The following is a 20600-nucleotide window of genomic DNA, read 5'->3' on the forward strand; positions in this document are numbered from 1 at the left end:
TCTTCCTGGGCTGTGACAGGCCGCCCTGACCAGAGGGTGGAAGGTAGGGAGGGTCCACCGGAGTCTTACCTCTGCTCTCCCAGTCCTGCGGGAGAGGCAGGGCGACGGCAGAGCCCGAGCAGTCGGAAGGAGAGAATCAGTGTCAGAACATGTTACGGAGAGTCTAGGAGAATCCACGTGCGGCCGAGTGGAACTTTTTCCCGTGGTGTCAAACGATGGCAGGGTTGAGTTGTGTGGAGATTGTGATGCACAGTGACTGAGCTCCACCTCAGGAGGATGTCCGGACAAATCTGAGCAGGGTGGAACAGGAAGGACGGGATGAGGGGAGCGCTGGGTAGAATGGATAGATGTGGAGTAGATGATGTCATGAGGCAAACCTCCACCCTCCTCCTCAGCGATGACTACAAAGAGGTATGGGTTCATGCTGTTTGGACGTGTCTCGCATATGAGTGGAAGATGTTCGTCTTTTAGAGTACTTTTTTATGTTTATTCAGTTTACCAGCCTTCATTAAAATGAGTTGCTGCTATGCATCATGGTCTGCTTGGGTGCCTAAGTCTGGGTGTTATAGTCCTGCTATGACACAACACCATGAGTAACAAGGCTTTTATTCTTCCTCCTCCTTTATTCTTTTGGGAGAACAAATCCCCAAACTAAATCTTTCCCCACAAAGATATCTTACAGCTCAGAGATGACTCAGAGACGCTTTGTGCTGTCCAGACTCCCCTCCCGTCTCTGTGCTTCTTTTTTCCCTCTTATTCTTACCACAGCTTTCCTCCAAACCCTTTTCCCCCTCTCTTAAAGCATAAGCATTCACGGATGCCCTTTACGGCTCACTTAGCTGTTCCTTTCCCGGCTGAGTGACAGGAGCAGTCCTGCACTGACCTGCAGCTGAACCACATGAGGGCCAAAGGTCGAGTCCCTTATCTGGGATGGAATGCCGCGCTGCCTAGAAAGACGAGGCTCAGATAGCATGAAAGGAGAGACAAACACAGATGAACCCATATAAAGCTGATGGAATGTGGATGTCGGCCATGTGTGCTGGCATGAAAACTTCCAGTTTGAGCTACAGTTTCGACCGATAAGGCAGAAACTGTTGTTGGTACCTCCAGATGAGATTTCCAGTCCGTTGCTAGACCTGCCTGCTGCTGGCTGCAGCCTCACATTATGGCCTTTGTGGTTTTGATAGCTGTTGCTGTGTTTATACTCTCAGCACGACGGAGTCTGAACATTTCCTACAACAGTAAACCATGCATGTAAACGGCTTAACCTCAGACTATACCAGCAGCTGTGTGACCTGAGAGCAGCGCTGCAGTCATGACTCTCAGCAGCTCAGTCTGGACTGGAAGGACATACGAGTGAACAGAACCCTGTTTACACCTCAACGGTCTGCCAGAACAGTGTGCTACAACCCAGTGTTACAGCCTCGATGCAAAAAATATTAGGAAAATATGGAAAAATTATAAGAATCGAGTTAAGAAAACTTTGAGTAAAATAATAATATTAAAATACAAAAATATATTAAATAATATTAAATATAAAAAATATATATCTAAAATAAAGTTATAGATTGTGAGAAAAAAAATCTAATTTTATGAAAATTAAGCTGTAAAATTATAATAAAAAAAGTACGAAATGTAAAAGAGTAAAATGTAAATAAAATAAAATTATGAGGAAAAAACTGCAACATTTTACTAGAATTAATGCATAAATTATGGGACAAAAACTCAACCGTTTATGAAAATAAAGTTGTAAAATTATGAGAAGAACTGAAACCTTTTTTAAAAATAAAGCTGTAAAATTATGTAAAGATGTGATAGTTTTACAAGAATAAAGCTATAAAATGATGAGAAGAAAGGTCAATATTTTCCAAGAATTAAGTCGTAAATGATAAGGGAAAAAGTCAGAATTTTATGAAAATAAAGACGTAAAATTAACAAAAAGGTCAACATTTTATAACGATAAAGTAATAAAATGATGAAAAAAATTAAAAACTTTTTGAGAATAAAGTTGTAAAATTATGAAAAAAGTCATGATTGTACAAGATATCTTACAAGGCAATTTTACAGACTAAAGTTGTAAAATTATGATTAAAAAAGGTCAAGATTTTAAGAGAATGAAGTAATAAAATGACCTGAAGAAAGGTCAACATTTTACGAGACGAAAGTAATAAAATACTGATAAAAGCTCAAAACCTTTTGAGAATAAAGTCATAAAATTATAAGAAGCAAGTCAGAATTTTACAGGAATCAAGTAATGAAATGATGAGAAACAAAGGTCAACATTTTACGAGAATAAAGGGATAAAATTATGGTAAAAAAAACACAATTTTATAAAAATAAAGTTGTAAAATTATGAGAATAAAGTCAAAATGTTTATGAGAATAAACTTGTAGAATTATGAGTTAAAAAGACGCTATTTCATGACAATACAGTGATATTTTATTAGTTGTAAGTTGAGAATTTATTAGATTAAACTCATAAATTTATGTGGCTAAAGGCCATTTACGATAAAAAGATAGGAACAAAAAAAAGAAAGAACTACACAACCAACTCTATTTTTTACCCGTTTTTTTTTTTTTTTGGTTAAATTGGGACTTTTTTCTCATAATTTTACAACTTATTTACATTTATTTATTTATTTATTTTGGTGTCTCTAATACTGTCATAGTCCACAAAATCAACAGACTTCTTAAAAAAACATCTGAAATCCTAATAACCATGATCCTATTCAGGTGAATTGAATGTCAATGTCACACTTTGAATACCTCAGAAGGCACGTAACTAAAAACAGCTCCAACGAGCTGCTGTTTTTGGACTTGTGTGTGCTCTGTTGTACTTTAACAGAAGGTTCTTGTCTGAGCTGCAGAGCTAGGCCTCAGACGGTGAAAAGACCTCATTGTGCAGCAAAAGTGAGTCTGCTTTGTGAGGAATGTTGAAAGGAAAGGCGAGCGAAAAGAAATATTTGAAATATAATAAGATGGAGGTGAGCTTTACATTTAGAAGCAATGAGAAATAAAGATTTTGAACCAGGTGAGTCAAAGAACAGAAATATTTAGGACGCCTTATTTGCATTTCTACACCCCGTTGTGTAGTTTTCAGATTATTACATGTCAACATTTCTTGTGTAATCATCACCTCCGTTCAATGAAAGGAGGAGAATCAGAGCTCTTTTCAGCACGTTAAATGTATTTCATCCCCAGTTGCTAATGTTGATTCTATAAAGAAAAGATGTGGCGGCTCAAAACCAGCCCCCCTGTCATGTGTTGTTGGGGTTAACTCGCCCTCTTGGCCTGCAGATGAATGGCTGCGGTGCAAAGTGGAGGAGAAAACGTCTTTGTCACTGAAGGGTTTTCAACTGGAGGAAATTGCTGCTTGAATTTTTGGCAAAACACAAATTAGCCTAAATGTCTTTCTCGCAAACTAATTTGGGCGGGTTTCTGCTCAGAGCCAGGATGTGAAGGTGCTTATTAGGGGTGTCACTCATCCCCTTTTTGTTTCCCGATCGGTCACGTTCATCACCATGTGTTTCTATGGGATTGGTGGGGTTCCCTGTCATTTCTTGTCAAGTTAATTCTTTTTTTGGGTTGAATTAATAAAGTTTTATGTAATTTTTCAATCCTGAAAAGAGGTTTTGGTTCCATATCTGAGAACAATGAAAAAACGTGGGGAAAAAGGCAAAAAGTGCAGAATAAACACATTAATTCTGGAAGCAATTATCATCTGATTAGATAAACACTGTTTATAATTCGTTCAGCTATTCTTAATAGTGTGAGAATGTGTTGTTATTTCCTGATAACTGGTTGTTTATAGCCTTAATTTCTCTCATTCCTCTGTCATATCTCTGTTTTGAAAGTTATAGCCTAAAGAAATGCAACTGGTAGACCAGTCGGGATCATTTAATATCTTTTTTTATTTTATTCTGTTGGGCTATCCACTATCCAAATGAGTAATGACAATATAGTGTTTTGTTTGGGCTCTAAAAAAATATATTTGACTGCAAATTAATTATTTTTTAATGAAACAGGTTTTTAATTAAAGTCATTCTCAGGAATTAAAAAGGAAGAAAACTTGAATGTTAGTTACTGACCCTTAAATGGTCTTTCAGAATAAAAAAGTGTTTGTCAGTGTGGAGCATGAAGGCCTCTGAATGAAGGCATTTCTCATGGAAGTGTTAGAGGATACCTTAACCTTGCCCTGACATCTCACTAAGCTTTTACAAATATATTTTGTCTGTTAAATTCTCTTGAATCTTCATGCAAAATAGAAAGAAAACACTAAAGAAAATTCCTAAAAAGTAGTAAAATTATCCATCCTTGCAGAAAATTATTTTTAGATAACAAAAACCTCTCATAAGACATCAAAATCTTGAAACGAGGAGTCCCAAGTGGGAGTATAAGCTAAAAAAAAGGCTAAATAGATTGATTTATTTGATATTCAATGTTATCTTGCCTAATAATTAGTATTTTTTGAGTTTTTATGTATATAATTGTTGTTTATTTTGATTGCAATGGCAAAAAAACTAAAGAAAAATACAAAATTGACTCATTTTAGTACAAAATGTGAACAAAATGAGAGCGGAATTTTATTACAGATTGGCCCACCTTAAGACATCCTCACAAAATCTAAAACTGCGCTTAATAATCATGAATGCCAGTATAGCTTATCAACACTTATTAAAATTTAGAATAAAATCCTTAAAAATAAACCAAAAATTACATTGAAATGTTAGTTTTTGAGTCTTAAATCAAGTTTTTGCATTGTGAAGATTGTGAAGCAAATTTACATAATAATATTTCCTTATTTCTAGATTTAAGGTCGTAATTAGACAAAAAAATTCTTAACTGTGCTTATTTTGAGAAATGCTAAATTGAAGTTCAAACAGCTTCAAACCCGGTAAAACATCTTGAATGTCTAAAAAACAAGTTTTTATGTCTTTGCACGGATCAAACAAATATTACTGGATGTCTGTGTTAAATAAAGCAACATTTTTACTTGTATTTTTGAATGATATCTCTTTCACCTTCCCTGCTGTCCGTAGACAATGCAGTAAAAAGTTTCCCGGGATTCATATTGTCTGGCGTGTCTCGGGGCTAGCAGGATGTGCCATGCTTGGTTTCAGCCCGCCTTTGTTCCTGTCTTTTCTCAGCCATCGCCGTTTGAGGAGGACAGACAGACAGTGAACGCTGGGTGAACACGCTGCTTCAGGTTTGGGGTTTTGCTCGTAGCAACACTTCAGCAGAGTAACTCCGCTGACAGCTCCGCCGTAGTCAGGATGAGTGATGCACTCATGTTGGACCACACCACTGTTGTGTCTCTGAGGCAGTCAGTCGAAACCTCCATGCATGTTGGTCCTGATTAGACGATCTTTCATACCAGATACTGAAAGAAGCGTTTGGCAGCCAAGTCCAGCCCTGTGAGCTTTTGCTGCCTCTGCCAACAGCTTCTTGCAGCTCTAGTGTCGAGTGAGATTATGGTAATTTGTCCTTGGTTGGAGGGACTTTCGCCAACGCCTGCACACTACTGTCAAGAGAAATAAATAATAAGAGAGGACGATGTTGAATTGTCTGATGAGGACAGCAAACAGACGCAGAGTAATGACTCGATGGTGGGAAGCAGGAGTGGCACCAGCAGGGCTGAATCACGAGTGGAAATGAGAGTGTGATGAGGACGGGAAACATTTGAGTCTTTCAGATATAGTAACTGCACACCTTCTAGGTGGTGTCAGCCTGGTCTCATTTACACTGTCTAACTCCAATATTTGGTGCTGAATTATCAGGTGACAAACAATCCTGGATGCAAGAACGTTATGATAGTGAATGAGGAGTCCAACTTTGGGATTTATGTGGATATTTGGTGAAAGAACTGTTCAGAAAATTGACAAAAACACATTTATATGTATATTTATACCATATATTTGGCTATATTGTGTCCTTTTTTGTGTCTACTTGAGTTTTTGCACACAAAATAACATCAAATCAACTGTGAGTGATTGTGAAGACACTGATGAAGACATGTACGGAACCTCAATATGTGCAGTTTTGGATGAGGGGAAGTTTTAGTGTACATAATATAGAAACCAAGACATTTATAAATGTAATTTTTTAATTTTTTCAATGTATTTATAGTGGAATCTTTTACAACATTAAGCTGGTTTAAAAAGTGTGACATGAATTCATCTGCTTTATGTCAGGTGTTATTGTGTTGGAGCAACAGCACCACCTGCTGGTGAAATATCTTAATCGCAAGACTTCATTGAGTTTCAGTTCTGCTTCTCTCGCAGAGGAAAATGACATAACATAAGATTATAAATGCCATTTAATACTGGCATTTCATCACCAAAACACCTGTAGCAAAATAAAATAATATGAGAATAAATATAGAACATACAAGGGAACTAAAACAATAAACAAGTTGAGATTTTTTGAAAGATTAGAACACTTTCGCCTAAAAACGTTCCACCATCACTTTTGCCAGGTCATTTTTACCCAAATTAATATATAAATATATAAAATTATTTGTCATAAAATTGTATCAAATTATGACAACAGGTGATAAAGTATTTTTATTTTATTTTCAACTGAGGTTTACGTGACAAAATGGAAAATATAAACATGGCTAGATTCCAAAAACAAACTTTAAAATTACTGAAAAATTAGTAATAATTAAAAAAAAAATTATATAGATGCTGGCCTTTACCCCATCCATTTCTAGGACATGTGAGACTTACCCAGGGACCCATGACAAACGCAACATATTGAAAATCATGTAGATACTTTTGCTCGGGTGAAAATCACCCAAGCAAAAAGCTATTGTTCTCTAATATATTTTGAATTTATTTATAAAAAATAGAAAGGATGATTTCCGTAGCTGACAGTTGTCTTCTGTAAAGATCTGAACTCTTACACACATTATTATTAAAAATCACACATGTATAAAATATGTAATGCAATGAAACAAAACTTTACTACTAATCTAAACTGAACTGTATTATCAGAATCAACACTTTTATGACGCTTAACTACTTTTTATATGTATTATTTTTTTAAATTCAAGTCATTTTAGTGGTTATAAGCAGACAATAATATTTATTTTTTAACCCCATGGCACCTGCAAAATTGTTCCAGTGTACAACTTTGGAATATTACAGGATGTGGGTTTTAAATTAACTAAGAAAAGCTGGAATCTTTGATTTTTAGCAATGAAAAAATAGATTCGCTTATGTCTTTGCTTTGAAGTAGATGCTAAATTAAAGCAATTTTGAAGAAGTTTTAAGCATCAATAGACATCAAAGGGTTAACATTTTCTGTTGTGTCTTGATGTTATTTTATCATTTTGGTTTTTGTAAAAACTAGTTTTATGAGTATTTAAGACCTGAGGTGACATAAAATCTCTAACATACTATAACTTTTCAACTATTATCACAATAGTTTTACGCCGCTTTTATCCTTCAGAATCTACTGGAATTTCGTTGATTGTGTTCACGGTTAAAAAGTCATCGTAAATCAAAGCTAACTTCTAAACCCTTGGTTCACTTTTGTTATTCTTCTCTTGTAGGCCCAGAAGAATGAGAGGGAGTCCATCAGGCAGAAGTTGGCCCTGGGCAGTTTCTTTGATGATGGCCCAGGTATCTACACCAGCTGCAGCAAGAGCGGCAAACCCAGCCTGTCCTCACGGTGAGACCTTTACCACGTCACCTCTCTTCTGTGGTCTGGCCTTTCATTGAACTCAGGTTTTATACACACACAGAAAAAGAGGTTTCAGTGCAGCTTATGATATCAGTTTGCTGTAAAGGCTGGAAATACTGTCACAAATAGGGGAAGGGAGAGCTGAGGAAAACCACATGAATGAGCCAGACATTGTGGCTCTCACTTCCTAAAAGGCACCTACATATTGAAGGAGACGTGGCTCCACCTCCGACACTGAAACTTACTGGAACGGGATGATCAGAAAGGCTCTGTGTGATTTCAGTCATGCAGATTTCTCGATACTGCTGCTGCTTGAGTGGGACGAACACAGGAAACAGATGGCAGCTCAGTTAAGGATGTCTGCCTCACTGATGTATGTGTGGAGAAACCAGACTCTGTATTTATAATATTCATCTTTTCATGAAGAATAGCTTTGTAAAAATCAACTTTATTTGATTGTCACTCTCCTTTACAGCTTTTTGTGTTACTGAACAACAAATTATATCGAAAATAACATCAACCACCCTAACAGGGAGCGTTTTGATGCGTCCGCTTTGAAACAACAATCGACCCCTTTTTTTTTTTTAAGAGGAATAGATCTTTGCAGTCCAATCAATCAGCTTTGTTTATAATTACTGCAGTGAATAAGCATTGTATTGATCACCAGTGGGAGGGATCCACGCCCTTGTGATAAAAGCGAATCCCCTCCAGACCCGGGCAGATTGCATCAGACTCACCAAAGGCCGCCCGGATCGATCCATTTTGGACACAACAGCAGCGATGATTAAAAACACAAGCGCTATTTAATTTTATCTTTAGCTAGCACTTTACTCTGATAATAGAGGAAACCTGGGAGTTTTATCTCCCCCTTGAGATCACTGCAGCAGTATGTATGTATTTTGGGTGTGATGGTGTCTGCTTTGGCGGACTCCTATCAGCGGTTATGTTACCTATCTGCGTGTTTCTCCGCCCGTCCCTGCAGGCTGCAGAGTGGCATGAACCTGCAGATCTGTTTTGTCAACGACAGCGGCAGCGACAAGGACAGCGATGCCGACGATAGCAAGACAGAAACCAGCCTGGACACCCCCCTGTCCCCAATGGTACGTTCAGTCGACAGTCATTTTCCAGAACTCAAGAGTGAAAGGAAAAACATTTTACACCTGAAACATGCAGCCAAATGTTTGGTATTAATTATGCGAAGGCTGCCCGGTGATAAAGATCCGAAAGCGCTCGCTTTGAATCAGAGGAGATTACTACAGCTTTGGTTTCTTTATTACCACTTTCAGTAATGTTTTGCGGCCTGTTAACCAGAAGAAAATGAGATCTGAATAGGTGTGTGCTCGCCAAAGCCATGCATGACTGGTTTCATTACCCTCCCGTCTGCCTGAGACATGGCGGAGCTAAATGACTGATCGAAAAAGAAGAATATCTTTTAAACATGTTCATACTGCCTCTCCACATATCCCCATTTTTAATGGCAAAAATTTTCTTTTTTCCTTCTTTTTCCTCCACTTTCCTTGCAGTCAAAGCAGAGTTCCTCCTACTCGGACAGGGACACCACAGAGGACGACTCGGAATCCCTGGAGGACATGGACTTCTTGAGTCGACAGAAGAAGCTGCAGGCGGAGGCCAAGCTGGCCCTGGCTATGGCCAAACCCATGGCCAAGATGCAGGTGGAGGTGGAGAAACAGAACCGCAAAAAGTCGCCAGTGGCCGACCTGGTCAGTGTTTATGAAGTCTTATTGGTTTAAATGTAGGGCCAATCATTTCCAGAATTGATTCAGTTCACCAGAACCTGGATCTATTCCACATTTACACATTTACACACATTTGTTTAGAAATTCATTCATAATCTATATATAAATGTTTTAAATAAATTCCTATTAATCTGATTCAGTTCACATACTGTAACTTTTATTAGTGAAATTATAATAAGATTGTTAATAGCATATAGCAGGAGTGTCAAACTCAGTCACACAGGGGCCGAAATCCAAAACACACCTTAGGTCACAGGCCGAACAGGATAAACGTTTATTGACCACACTAAAACTACATTTTTAAAACTTTAAATTTGTAACTTTTTAGCATAGCTATGAATAAAACAGGCAGGAATATTATTCCAGAATAAATCAACCTAAACCTCAAATAACTTTCAATATTTTACTCTCTATAAAAATAAAATTACACAAGTTAGAAATAATCACAAGATAACATCGGGGCGTTAATAAAAATAAAATGAAATGACCCGGACGGCCGGATCCCGCCCCCGAGCCTTGACTTTGACACGTGCTAATTAGTGTTACAATGATTCTCAAAAAGAGAAGCTCCAATTGTTCTGCTTCTCCTGGAGGGCGTTTCAGTTTGCCCACTAGGTGGCGATTGCACTTTAGCATCTCACCTTATTCCAGAAGAAGAAAGTATGAGCAAAAAACTGTGTTTTAGACCACAAATGGTTACTTAATAAAATATTTACTTAAAAGAGTTTGTAAAATTCATCCCTGTAAGTATATAAAGATGTTCAATTAGTCAGCAATGTATGTTTAGGTCAACTGAGCGTTAGCATTAGCCATCCTATGGGAAATCCCATTATTTGTTAGCATCAAGCTAGTGGACTCTAGCATTATGTGTTAGATGGATCTCTACTTTTATTGATCCATTAAACTTAGATCGATTCATCAACTTTATCAACCCAACCCTACTTAAATGGGAAATATTAATGTAATTTTACTCATCTTGAGATAATTCAATACTCTGCTTCATTTCATTAGTAAGGAGGACCTCCATCTTTTATCCTTCCTTCGCACACGCCCTGACAGACATCGGCGTGTCACCGTGTTTTCAGCCGCAGTCAGAACCGTTTTACTTATTCAGAGGAGAGAAGGGCATCTCGGCCGAGGCCATCTATAATTCACACGCCGGAAAGCATCGACTTGGCTGTTTAGGGATGTAGCGGTGCTCAGCAGTCAGAAGGCATCACTGTCACATCAGGGATGAACACATGGCGAATGTTGAAGATGTGTTAGGACTGCAGCTGCCTGCTGTACCCAGAACTCAAGAGCTTTATTAAAGCTGCAGTCAGGAATGAGGCTTGACGGCTTGCTTTACAGCTCCAGTCATTTTTGCAATTTGCTCATCAAAAACACCGGTTTGGCCTGAAACTATAACAGGGTAAATAGTAGCTGTGATTTTGAGTATAGAAGCAGACAAGTTTGTCAAATACTGCATGTGTAAAACATATTAAAGGGAAAAAGGTGCATTATTGACATGCAAATGTTGAAATGTATACTAGAATATAGTGGTTAAGTATGTATTTTGTATGTTTGTAAGTATACATGTGTGCTCAAGCTCGAAATAAATTAAATTAAATTAAAAAACTAATTGCAAATTCAATATGAGAAAACAGGGGGCGTGTTTTCAGAGAATGAACACAGATCTTGATTTAGAAACAAGTACAGTGACAGCGCCTCGTCCTGACTCATCTGTACTTCGCTAATGCACGGTCAGTCTCCCACAGAAACTCTCACGGCATTTAGTATTGCAGGCAGGACTTTACACCCGTCCACAATATTTCCCAACATCAGTTCTCATCGTCTGACATCACAAGTCCGGCCTCCCACTCAGTTTTGAGAAACTCTAGAGTGACACATGGATGTTACATCAGCACTTGCGGTGAAAGTGAAACAGAAAATAAGGAAGGGGACTCCAGCAGAACACATGCACATCCTGCCGCTCGCCGACTCTCAAAGCTATTGGTTTATAAAGTTTAGAAGGAGGTTCTTGGCAGCTGTTTGATGAAAAGAGAAAGATTTTTTTTAAATCCAAAACTGTGAAGCAAAACAACTTACCGAAATGTTTTTAGGGAATTCTTTGTTTTGGTTGCATGCGAGAGCAAACTCGCTGTGGTTTGACCAAAAACATGAAGCAAATACTAACTTTAGGAAAACACAAAAAAGTTATAAAAACTACAGCAGAATTCTGCACACACAAATAAATGTCTAAATTCTGGTTAAATTATTTTATTATTTCTCTGTGGCTCAACAGGTGATAGAATTAATAAATTTCTCAAAACATTCTGGTTTTTTTTTCGACTTATTAATAATATTTTACATTGTATTTGATCCAGGTAGATTGTATTAGTTAACATTGAAATTAGATAAATGAAAGATGATCTTTTATTCTTAGGTTCCCCAACTTGTGCAACTATTTCCCTCAGAATAGTTTCATATTTTTTGGTTTGTGAAGTGTCTCATCAACATTTACAGAAAATGGTCTGCTTGTCAACCACATATGTAGAAGATAGTTTCAGTGACATTTTCTCTTAAAAAAAACTGTAAACATATATTTTTAATTGGAACATATTTAGAGAGAAGCATAAAGTAAACAACAGCATAAAGTATTTGTTTCATTTTCATAGCACATTGCAATAAATTACTTAATATTCTTGACTGTTGAAAATGAAAGGGGACTGAAAGAAGAAAACTTCTTATCTCTGCCCCTTTTAAGCAAACTAATCAACCTATTTTGACCATATATATTTTTTTATAATACAAAATAAATATATCAAATGATTGGTAAAAGCAACCAAAGCTGACCGATAAAAATAAAAACAAAACAAAAAAAAAACAAATACATTATATGCCTCAAATTTATTTTTTATATAGCTTTTTCCCAATATCATTATAGATCATATTGTTTGAACAAACTAAAACAAAACAATGGTAAATAACAAACATATTATTTCATGAGTCACCTGCAAGCAGATGCTATTTTCCTCTTTGTATTTCAGCACAATTGTATTTAAACTCGACTTCTGATTAAAGAAAGTTGTTTAAAAATCAGTTCACATTTCAGCTAAAGCCATTCAACCAGACTGATCTTTCCGCTGCTTCATGTCCCACATGAACTAATTTAACCCTTTTCCTTTCCTTTTCCCTTTTTTCTTGCTGTACAATCTGCTTTTATTGTTATTTTCCTCCACATGTTTAACTCTGTTCACATTTTTGGGTCAAAGACAAAATAGTTTTGACAAAGTTTGGAAGAAAACTAAATAGGGTCATTGTTGGACAATGTTTTTAGCCCGAAACATTGAAACTCAGTGTCTATAAACTGTTTATTTGCTTTTACGGCTTTCAGCAAAGCAGCCAGGTCTCCATAAAATTCCCCTCAGTCACAGTTTCTCCAACAAAATGGGTGAAACCCTGTTTGAGCGGCGAACAAAGAGGCTGAAAAGTACCTAGAGAAGCATCATTTCATGAAAGATAATAGCAAAATGCCTGCTTTTTGTTGTTTGATGTGACTTTTTCCCAGCATGCGTTTAAAAATAGACCTAGAAACAGGAATAACAAGCAGAATCATGCAGATTTAATCAAAAAATGTCATGATCAAAAGCTTTGCACAGCAGGACATGTTTGGGATTTCCTTGAAATACTTGTGTCTATGTCTTAGAATGATATTAAAGTTGTGTTTGTGATTAAGGCTAACACATATTTTTGATTTTGCTTCATCAGCTTCCACACATGCCTCACATCAGTGAATGTCTAATGAAAAGAAGCCTGAAGCCCACCGACTTGAGAGACATGACTCTGGGGCAGCTCCAGGTTATAGTCAATGACCTGCACTCCCAAATTGAAAGTAAGTGACCACAAACACCCCCTCCCACACACATATACACCATTAGAGCTATGAGCAAAATGGGAAAACACATGCACATGCACACTGACCCTTCACTCTTTTGGGTAGATGTGAAACTTCTCTAATATTTGTTAGTCACTGAAGAGCTGTGACTGCAGACGGCTTCCCCTGAGCTGCAGTTACCGCTCTCGACACATCACAGATCTATCTACTCAGGGATGAATAATCTCTCATTATACATACCTTTAAGTGCTTCAGAAATCCCCATGAGTCCCAAAATCATGAGCAACTCTTTATCTGCACAAGTGATGTTGGTTGCAATGTGTATTTTTGGACAAAGAAGTGAATTTTATACAGTGAAGGAAATAAGTATTTATTGGCTCGCTGGTTTTGTATGTTTGCCTAGATAAAAGCTATTGACAGTCTGTCATTGTATTGGTGGAATCATTTGAACAGTGAGAGATGGAAATCAAGAAATAATTTATATATGAGTCTTTGAACCCTTTTGTCAGAAAGACTTGGAACCTTAGAGGGAATTTTGGTCCACTCTTCTTAACAAAAAGCTTCCAAATCATTGAGATTTTGCCTTCTCTATAGGTTTTCTATAGGATTGAGTTGGGAGACTGGCTGGGTCACTCCATGATCTTCTTCTGCAGCCATTCTTTGGTTGTCTTGGTTGTATGTTCGTGGTCATAATCCTATTGGACGACTAATACACAACCCATTTTAAGCGTCCTGGTGGAGGGAAGGAGGTTCTCTGATGTATCCATCCATCCTCCCATCGACATGGTGAAGTACCCCTGTGCAGAAAAACACCCCCTCCCAAAGCATAATGTTTCCACCTCCATGCTTGAGTGTGGGGATGGTGTTCTTGGGGTCCTCCAAGCACAAAAGGTTGAGTTGATGCCAAAGAGCTCAATTTTGGTCTCATCTGACCACAGCATCTTTTCTTAATCACTCTTTAAGAAAAGGGCCTGCACATGTTAAACCATTGTTTGTAAAGTATTACCAATAGTTTTCTTGGTGACTGTGGCCCCAGCTGTTTTAAGATCATCAACTAACTCTTGCCGTGTTTTTTTTTTTTTTAAAGCCTGTTTCATTTTCTTACTGTTCTCATGATCATGGAAACCCCAACAGTTGAGATCTGGTTTTTGAACCCCAGACCTATTGATGCTCATGTTCTTGTGTTTTGGCACCAACAGTTGAGACCTTAACGCCCAGCTTCTTCCTGATGGGTTAGTAGTCCATTCCGGTCTACAATCTTCTCCCTTCAATCCCCTGAAAGCATTTTTCCCATGTTGGAGAGTTTGGAGTCTGACTGATTCTGTGTGCAGGTGTCTTTTATTCAGATCAAGTGATCGAATACTTATTTCCTTCATTGTTACCTCTAACTATTTTGTTCTTCTTTTGGTGATGCATTCCTACTCTCTATGGACATATGGTTTGGGTTCCCTTCGTGACACTTTTTGACGTTTTGCGTGTCCCCAACTTGTCATGCTGGCTGTTCCAATCAAATCATGGGTCCCCTGTCTTTGGGGCATGGACCGGTATCGGACCAGTGGACGCGGACTGAACCAATACCCAGCCCGAGGGTTGGGGAATCCTGATTTAATGGGAGCAGCCAGCACGTCAAAAAATGACAAGTTGGGGACACCTGAACCATACGTCCACATATGTCCACACAAGCTTTTGGAGGCTGTTGAGATTTTACAATTTTGAATGAATCTTAAAATCTCTTGAAAGGCTTTATGCTTTTAAATAAGCTTATGTTCAAACCTTTCTGTGTCCCTCCAGGTCTGAATGAAGAGCTTGTACAGTTGCTACTGATTCGCGATGAGCTTCACATGGAGCAAGACGCCATGCTGGTCGACATAGAGGACCTTACCAGGTGATGAAGCACCTCAATCACAATTAAGGGATGTGTTTAAATACAAAAAAGGTGCTCAAAAATCAAAACATATTCACTAGGGATACAATCTGTGGGAAAAGTGAAAAATGTCATTTGCTCATCTGTCAATTCTGTTGCGGTTTTCAGTCCACTGTGAATGGACACGCACTCATTACTTTCTCTGCTGTCACCCACAAACAAATAGTAGTTTCAAAATGATTAGTGTTTATAGGAAACATATTTCACATTACCTCCATCATTATTGAAATATCCTCAATGAGATCTCCTCTTTCCCGCAAGTAGATTTCTTGAAAAATGGCTAATAGTGATTAACTTTCTGAATAAATGGGGATCCCCTTTGACAAACCCTATGAGTAGAGACACATTTCATGAGCTGTGGATAGTACAAGATGGTTTATTTGGTAAAAGTACAAAGTAGAGTTTTTGAGTTCATAGAAATGTATTTTTATCTTCTGCAGTTCAGTAAAACACACCGAACGGCATCCAGTTATAGCACGAGTTTCAGATTCTCAAAAGGTTAGCGTGGCAGTGGGGGCTTGTCCAGGATGTATGTATGTTCATATTGGACGTTGTGTTTTTTATTTCTTTATTTATATTTGTTTCTTTTGTAATGTTACCAAAGGTAACAGTTCTGACACTTTTCTTACCATGAACCAGCTGCACCAAACTGATAAATTGCGATAAATTCAGGAAAAAAAGGCAAAATAATCACATTTCTTTAACATACATATTTTCATAGAAGTCAAAAATTTCTGTCTTTAAATCTTTTTTTTTTCTTGGTTTTTGTTTTTGTTTCCTCTATTTTTTATTTTTTTTTTACTGAAAAGGTATTTTTAGAGAAAAAAAGAGAGATTCCTCAGAAAAGAATGTTTAAATTTGGGGAATATGTTATCAGTATCAGACAACATTTAATATAGTTGGCATTTGGATTTTAGACTATGAATCATATATTTGTCCTAACCAGTATTTCTATTCCTACTTTTGACCTTTTTTAAGTGACAATATTTAAAGGTATAGTTCTTTTTCTCACTTAAGTACAAACTTTTTTTTCCGCCCCCACACTCTTTTTATAGAATCCTGTATAATATCACTGTTTTAGTCAGAATTTTGCAAATATTCAATTTCCAAGCAGACCAAAACCCCTGATTGGAATTGACAGAAACAAACTGACCAGTAAAAAAGCACGTAGAAGAAATTTGATTGATAAATTACTCACTTCACCGTGTTAACTTGGGGTGCAGGGAAAAACCGATTCAGCGATATATCGTGATATTTTGTTTGGCAATACTGATTTAAAATGCTGACGAGACGATATTTCATTAATTATTTATGAGTGTCCTTCAACGTCTTACTTTTGTTTTCCACTTAAACCTCTGACCGCTAGTTTTTCAGCGCAGAGTCATCTACTACTTAGTGTTTACTTGGGATGGGTACAGCAATGTGAAATATCGGATATGGGATATATCGCGATATGTATCGTATCGCAAGACTCTTTCCAATACACACCCCTACTGTTAACTGACATTTTCTCAGGATTCCACTTCAGGTTTAGCTGAGCTTTCACTATGTTAAAGCCAAGTATCTGTCAAAGTGCCCCTTAAGTTTAAAGCAAAGCTGCCGTTTTTGCTGAAACGGTTCAAACAGCTTTTAGTTTTATTTCTGCATCAATAATAAGGATTGATTTTTCTTTCCTGTCACTCTTTTTGACACTAAAAAGTCAAAAGCTGTAAATATTTAAACTGTTTATAAACATAAGATAATACGTGTCTAAATGTTTTTATACTCACAGCATATTTACTTTTTTGTTGTTTTTTTTTGGCTAATTTGTTGAAACTTTTGTATTTGTGAAACCAAGAATTTAATTTTTATTTGATTTTGTGTGTTTTTCAGGCATGCTGAAAGCCAGCAGAAACATTTAGCTGAGAGGACCCTATCCAAATAAAGACCCCCGCCTCCACCCCCTCTTGCCAAGCTTCGCCCCCGCCCGCTCTAAAGACATTTCCCATCCGGTCATTTCACCTCCGCCCTGTGTCGATCCGACTCCTCCTCCCAGCTTTTCCCGCCTCGAGTACTTTGCTCTCTGCTGTCTCCCAGTTTCTCCGTGTTTCTCCTCCTGTCCAGCTCACTGACTTCAGTGGTATCAGCAGAAAGACCCCACCCCCCTCCACCTGACATCCCCCTCGTCCTCAGCTAAAGGATGGAGCAGCACCTCCGGCTTCCGGGGAGAGGAGGGAACCGACTGTGTGTCGTCATGGATTCCGTCTCCAGCTTCCCGTGCAGTGATCGGCCTTGCTTTGCTCTCATTTCTTTTTATCTTTCTACACTCACCACTAAATTATAACTGTTCAAATGCAACAAATATGGGGAAAAAATAAGATAATAGTTTAAAAAAATAGTAAAAAAACAAAAAAAAAGTCTGCTATGAGAAAAAAGAAACAACTCTGTATAAAAAGAAAAAAAACACTTCTTCAGACCATCTTAAGTTGGACAGTAATTTAAAGGTATCTTAAAGTCAACCAGTTTTTATTCTGCACAAATGGTAGTTTTCAACTGAGAAACGTTTATTTGAAGGTGCTGAAAGAGTGTCAAGAAAAACAAGCCTGCCTTGTAGTGGAGATGTAGACTTTGGTGATATGTTCACTTCTCAACATTTTGTGAATGTTGATTTTCTGACACGAGTCATTTTAAATGAATAAGTGTGTTAATATCGTTTTCATCTTATTGTATTCAGATTCTTTATTTGAGGGAAGAAACGTTTATGTACAGATATGTAAAATAAAGAATAAACTTTGTTTCATATGTCTGGGCTCGGCGTGGAGTTTCTGGGCTCACGCTCGCTGTGTGGGTTCGTTCTTTGAAAGTGTGAAAAGGCACGGCTTCCTCTTTCTAATGAACGCCGGAAGCACAATCACCAGTCACAGCTCCTGTGAGAGTTCGGGAGATTGTGTCATGTAAATGAGTTAGGGGGTGGTTGCATCATCAAGCAACTGGTGTTTATGTGCAACCGTTAAAGAAATTCAGATCTATTTGGGGCGTTTTTGGTTACAGAAATTGTAGTTTTTAAATTTAAAGTGGGTGATAAGACACAGACGTTTGATCTTTTATTATAGAAATGAGTCTATATGACTGGAACTGGTTGCAATTTTTTTTCTTTTAAGGTAAAACCCCACTCCCTCCCATTGTTTAATTTTATTTTTATTATTGTATGAATCTGTAATGAGAGCAGGAGGGGGGAAAAAAAGGCCAGGAAAGTTCTCTGGCCAAGGTTTCAGCAAGATGACACCATCCATGATGGTGTAAGAAAACCTTAAAGTCCTTGATCACAGCTTAGACCTTTAGACCAGCAGACGTGTGGTCAATGTTTCTAGAAAATTGAAAGTTTCTTCAAAAATTACAAAACGGACAACAGCTGTCTGTGATCTGCTGTCACACCAACGGCCTGATGGGAAGTCACATGTTAAAACAAACGTTTGTGGATTTCAGATACTTCACGTGTTTTTTAGGTAAAGTTTTTTATACTGTATTTGTGCAAAATGCAGGTTAAACATTAATCTTCTGATATTGATTGGATTTACTTATTCAAGCATATAGAATACACAAATATGTCAAACACATTTCAGAAATAAAGTAACGCATTGATTAAAAAAATAAAGAAAAATTTGCATAAATGTAATTAACAAGGTAATTACGGTTACAGCTCTCTTCATCTTCATTACCTTCACGCGACTTTAATCTTGAATTATAACGGAATTACTGCCAAAAAAAGTAGTAGTTCTGCAATATAGAGAGCTGACCATGGCCCCAAAGAAAAACCAGGACACACCTGACATCAGGAGAACACTCAAAGACATCCGAGCTAAACTAACTCCACTGGTGGAAATCAAGGCTAAGCTAACACTTCTGATGGAACTTTTTACATAATTTCAGTAACTTTTGTTCACATCACTAATCCAATAACAAAAATGTATCATTGATTTCCAACCATACAGTATTGATCATTTCACAGTATTTAAGTTCACACATATGACATACATTCCATTTTATAATTTTATTATAAACATTTAAGTTCTGTATTCAGTGTAGTAAAATACATAGGATTTTTATATGGTATGGAATTGGATGTAATTTTACTTTTTTTGGGAGACCAAAATATATCTGAGACAAATGGTATATATGTAAGAGAAATATAAAGGGAGAGGTGTAATTATAAAGTCCCACTATATTCATTTCTATTGTAAACTTGTTCCATGTGGTCTTTTAATTATGATTATGATGTTTTTAGCCAAAATCAAAAAGCCGGTGTCGTTTTCCAGGACATAGTTTCTCCAGCGTGTTAGGAGTTTAACAGAAATTTGGATTTGAGTTGTGAATAAGACAGAAGTAAGCCTCAACTGATATCCCATTATCCCTTTGTTTATACTCTCTCCCGCTAGCTTACAGGCTCTCACAACTCCAAATTAGCGGTGAAACAAAAAGGGCGAGCAACATTGAAGCCATCCAGCTGTAAAGTTTTGATCCAGATGCTCGCTCAGACGAGGAAAATGAAGACGTTAATGAATCTGTTTGTCTATGGATGCATCAGAATTGGAGTGGAGCAGGAATCCATCACATTTTGAATAAAGAAATACTCAGAAACATAGTTTAAATCTTAAATTATTTTATATATGTCCTCCATTGTGAGAAAAATGATTCAAGAACCAGTTAAAAAACACTATTTTCATTGGAGTGGGTCTTTAAAGTAGGTAGAGAGTTGCTTTTCCTCGAGGGTTATTGTTCCATTCCTGATTTGGACATGGTTTTGTGCAAACAAAAGCAGATTTTTAAAATAAAAGCGTCCTTGTGACACATGAGGCACAACCACGTTAGAAAGGATCAACTTGACCCAAGGGTCAAAATGATTCACTTACAAACCACATGGTTTAGTTTTGCATGATAATACTCATGTGCTGAGATGGAGACGGATTCTGATGTGGCCTGAGTTTGAACCCAGAGGGAGAAAAAAAAAAATATGCACACATCCGTACCTTTTGTGTGGCAGGTGGCACAGGTCTGCTTCTGTTTTTGGTTGGTTAAGATCCATACCGCATGTGAGCCACAGCCATTGACAGTATAAGAGAACTGGACCGATCGACCCCTCAAATTCCAAACAGGAAGTACCAGATGGTTCCAAGAAACCAAAATCCCATAAACTTCTATTGAGAAATAAACAGCTATTACTCATTCTATTTGTCAGAATAGCAATTCTTGCTCTGATCTGTTTTGTTTTTTAGCATGTTCTTTCTAATCCGTATTTCATGATATATTAATATCTTTGTGGCAAGTTATTCAATCTATAAACGGACCAATCAAATGTCTCAATGAAGGCATGTAGTACC

General features: G+C 37.3%; 1 protein-coding gene across 1 annotated transcript in view; it reads left to right on the forward strand.

The window, feature by feature from the left end:
* schip1 (schwannomin interacting protein 1) overlaps window positions 1–18026 on the forward strand; it is a gene marked incomplete in the record, with an annotated part of 244738 nt that extends 226712 nt beyond the window's left edge. Inside the window, 6 exon segments of the mRNA XM_024277237.2 lie at window positions 7555–7673; window positions 8668–8785; window positions 9209–9406; window positions 13193–13316; window positions 15111–15204; window positions 17116–18026. Of these exon segments, the coding sequence (XP_024133005.1) occupies window positions 7555–7673; window positions 8668–8785; window positions 9209–9406; window positions 13193–13316; window positions 15111–15204; window positions 17116–17167 (705 nt within the window).
* Between the last annotated feature and the right edge of the window lie 2574 nt (window positions 18027–20600).

The sequence above is a fragment of the Oryzias melastigma genome, linkage group LG13, assembly GCF_002922805.2.
Source record: "Oryzias melastigma strain HK-1 linkage group LG13, ASM292280v2, whole genome shotgun sequence".
Taxonomy (NCBI): Eukaryota; Metazoa; Chordata; class Actinopteri; order Beloniformes; family Adrianichthyidae; genus Oryzias; species Oryzias melastigma.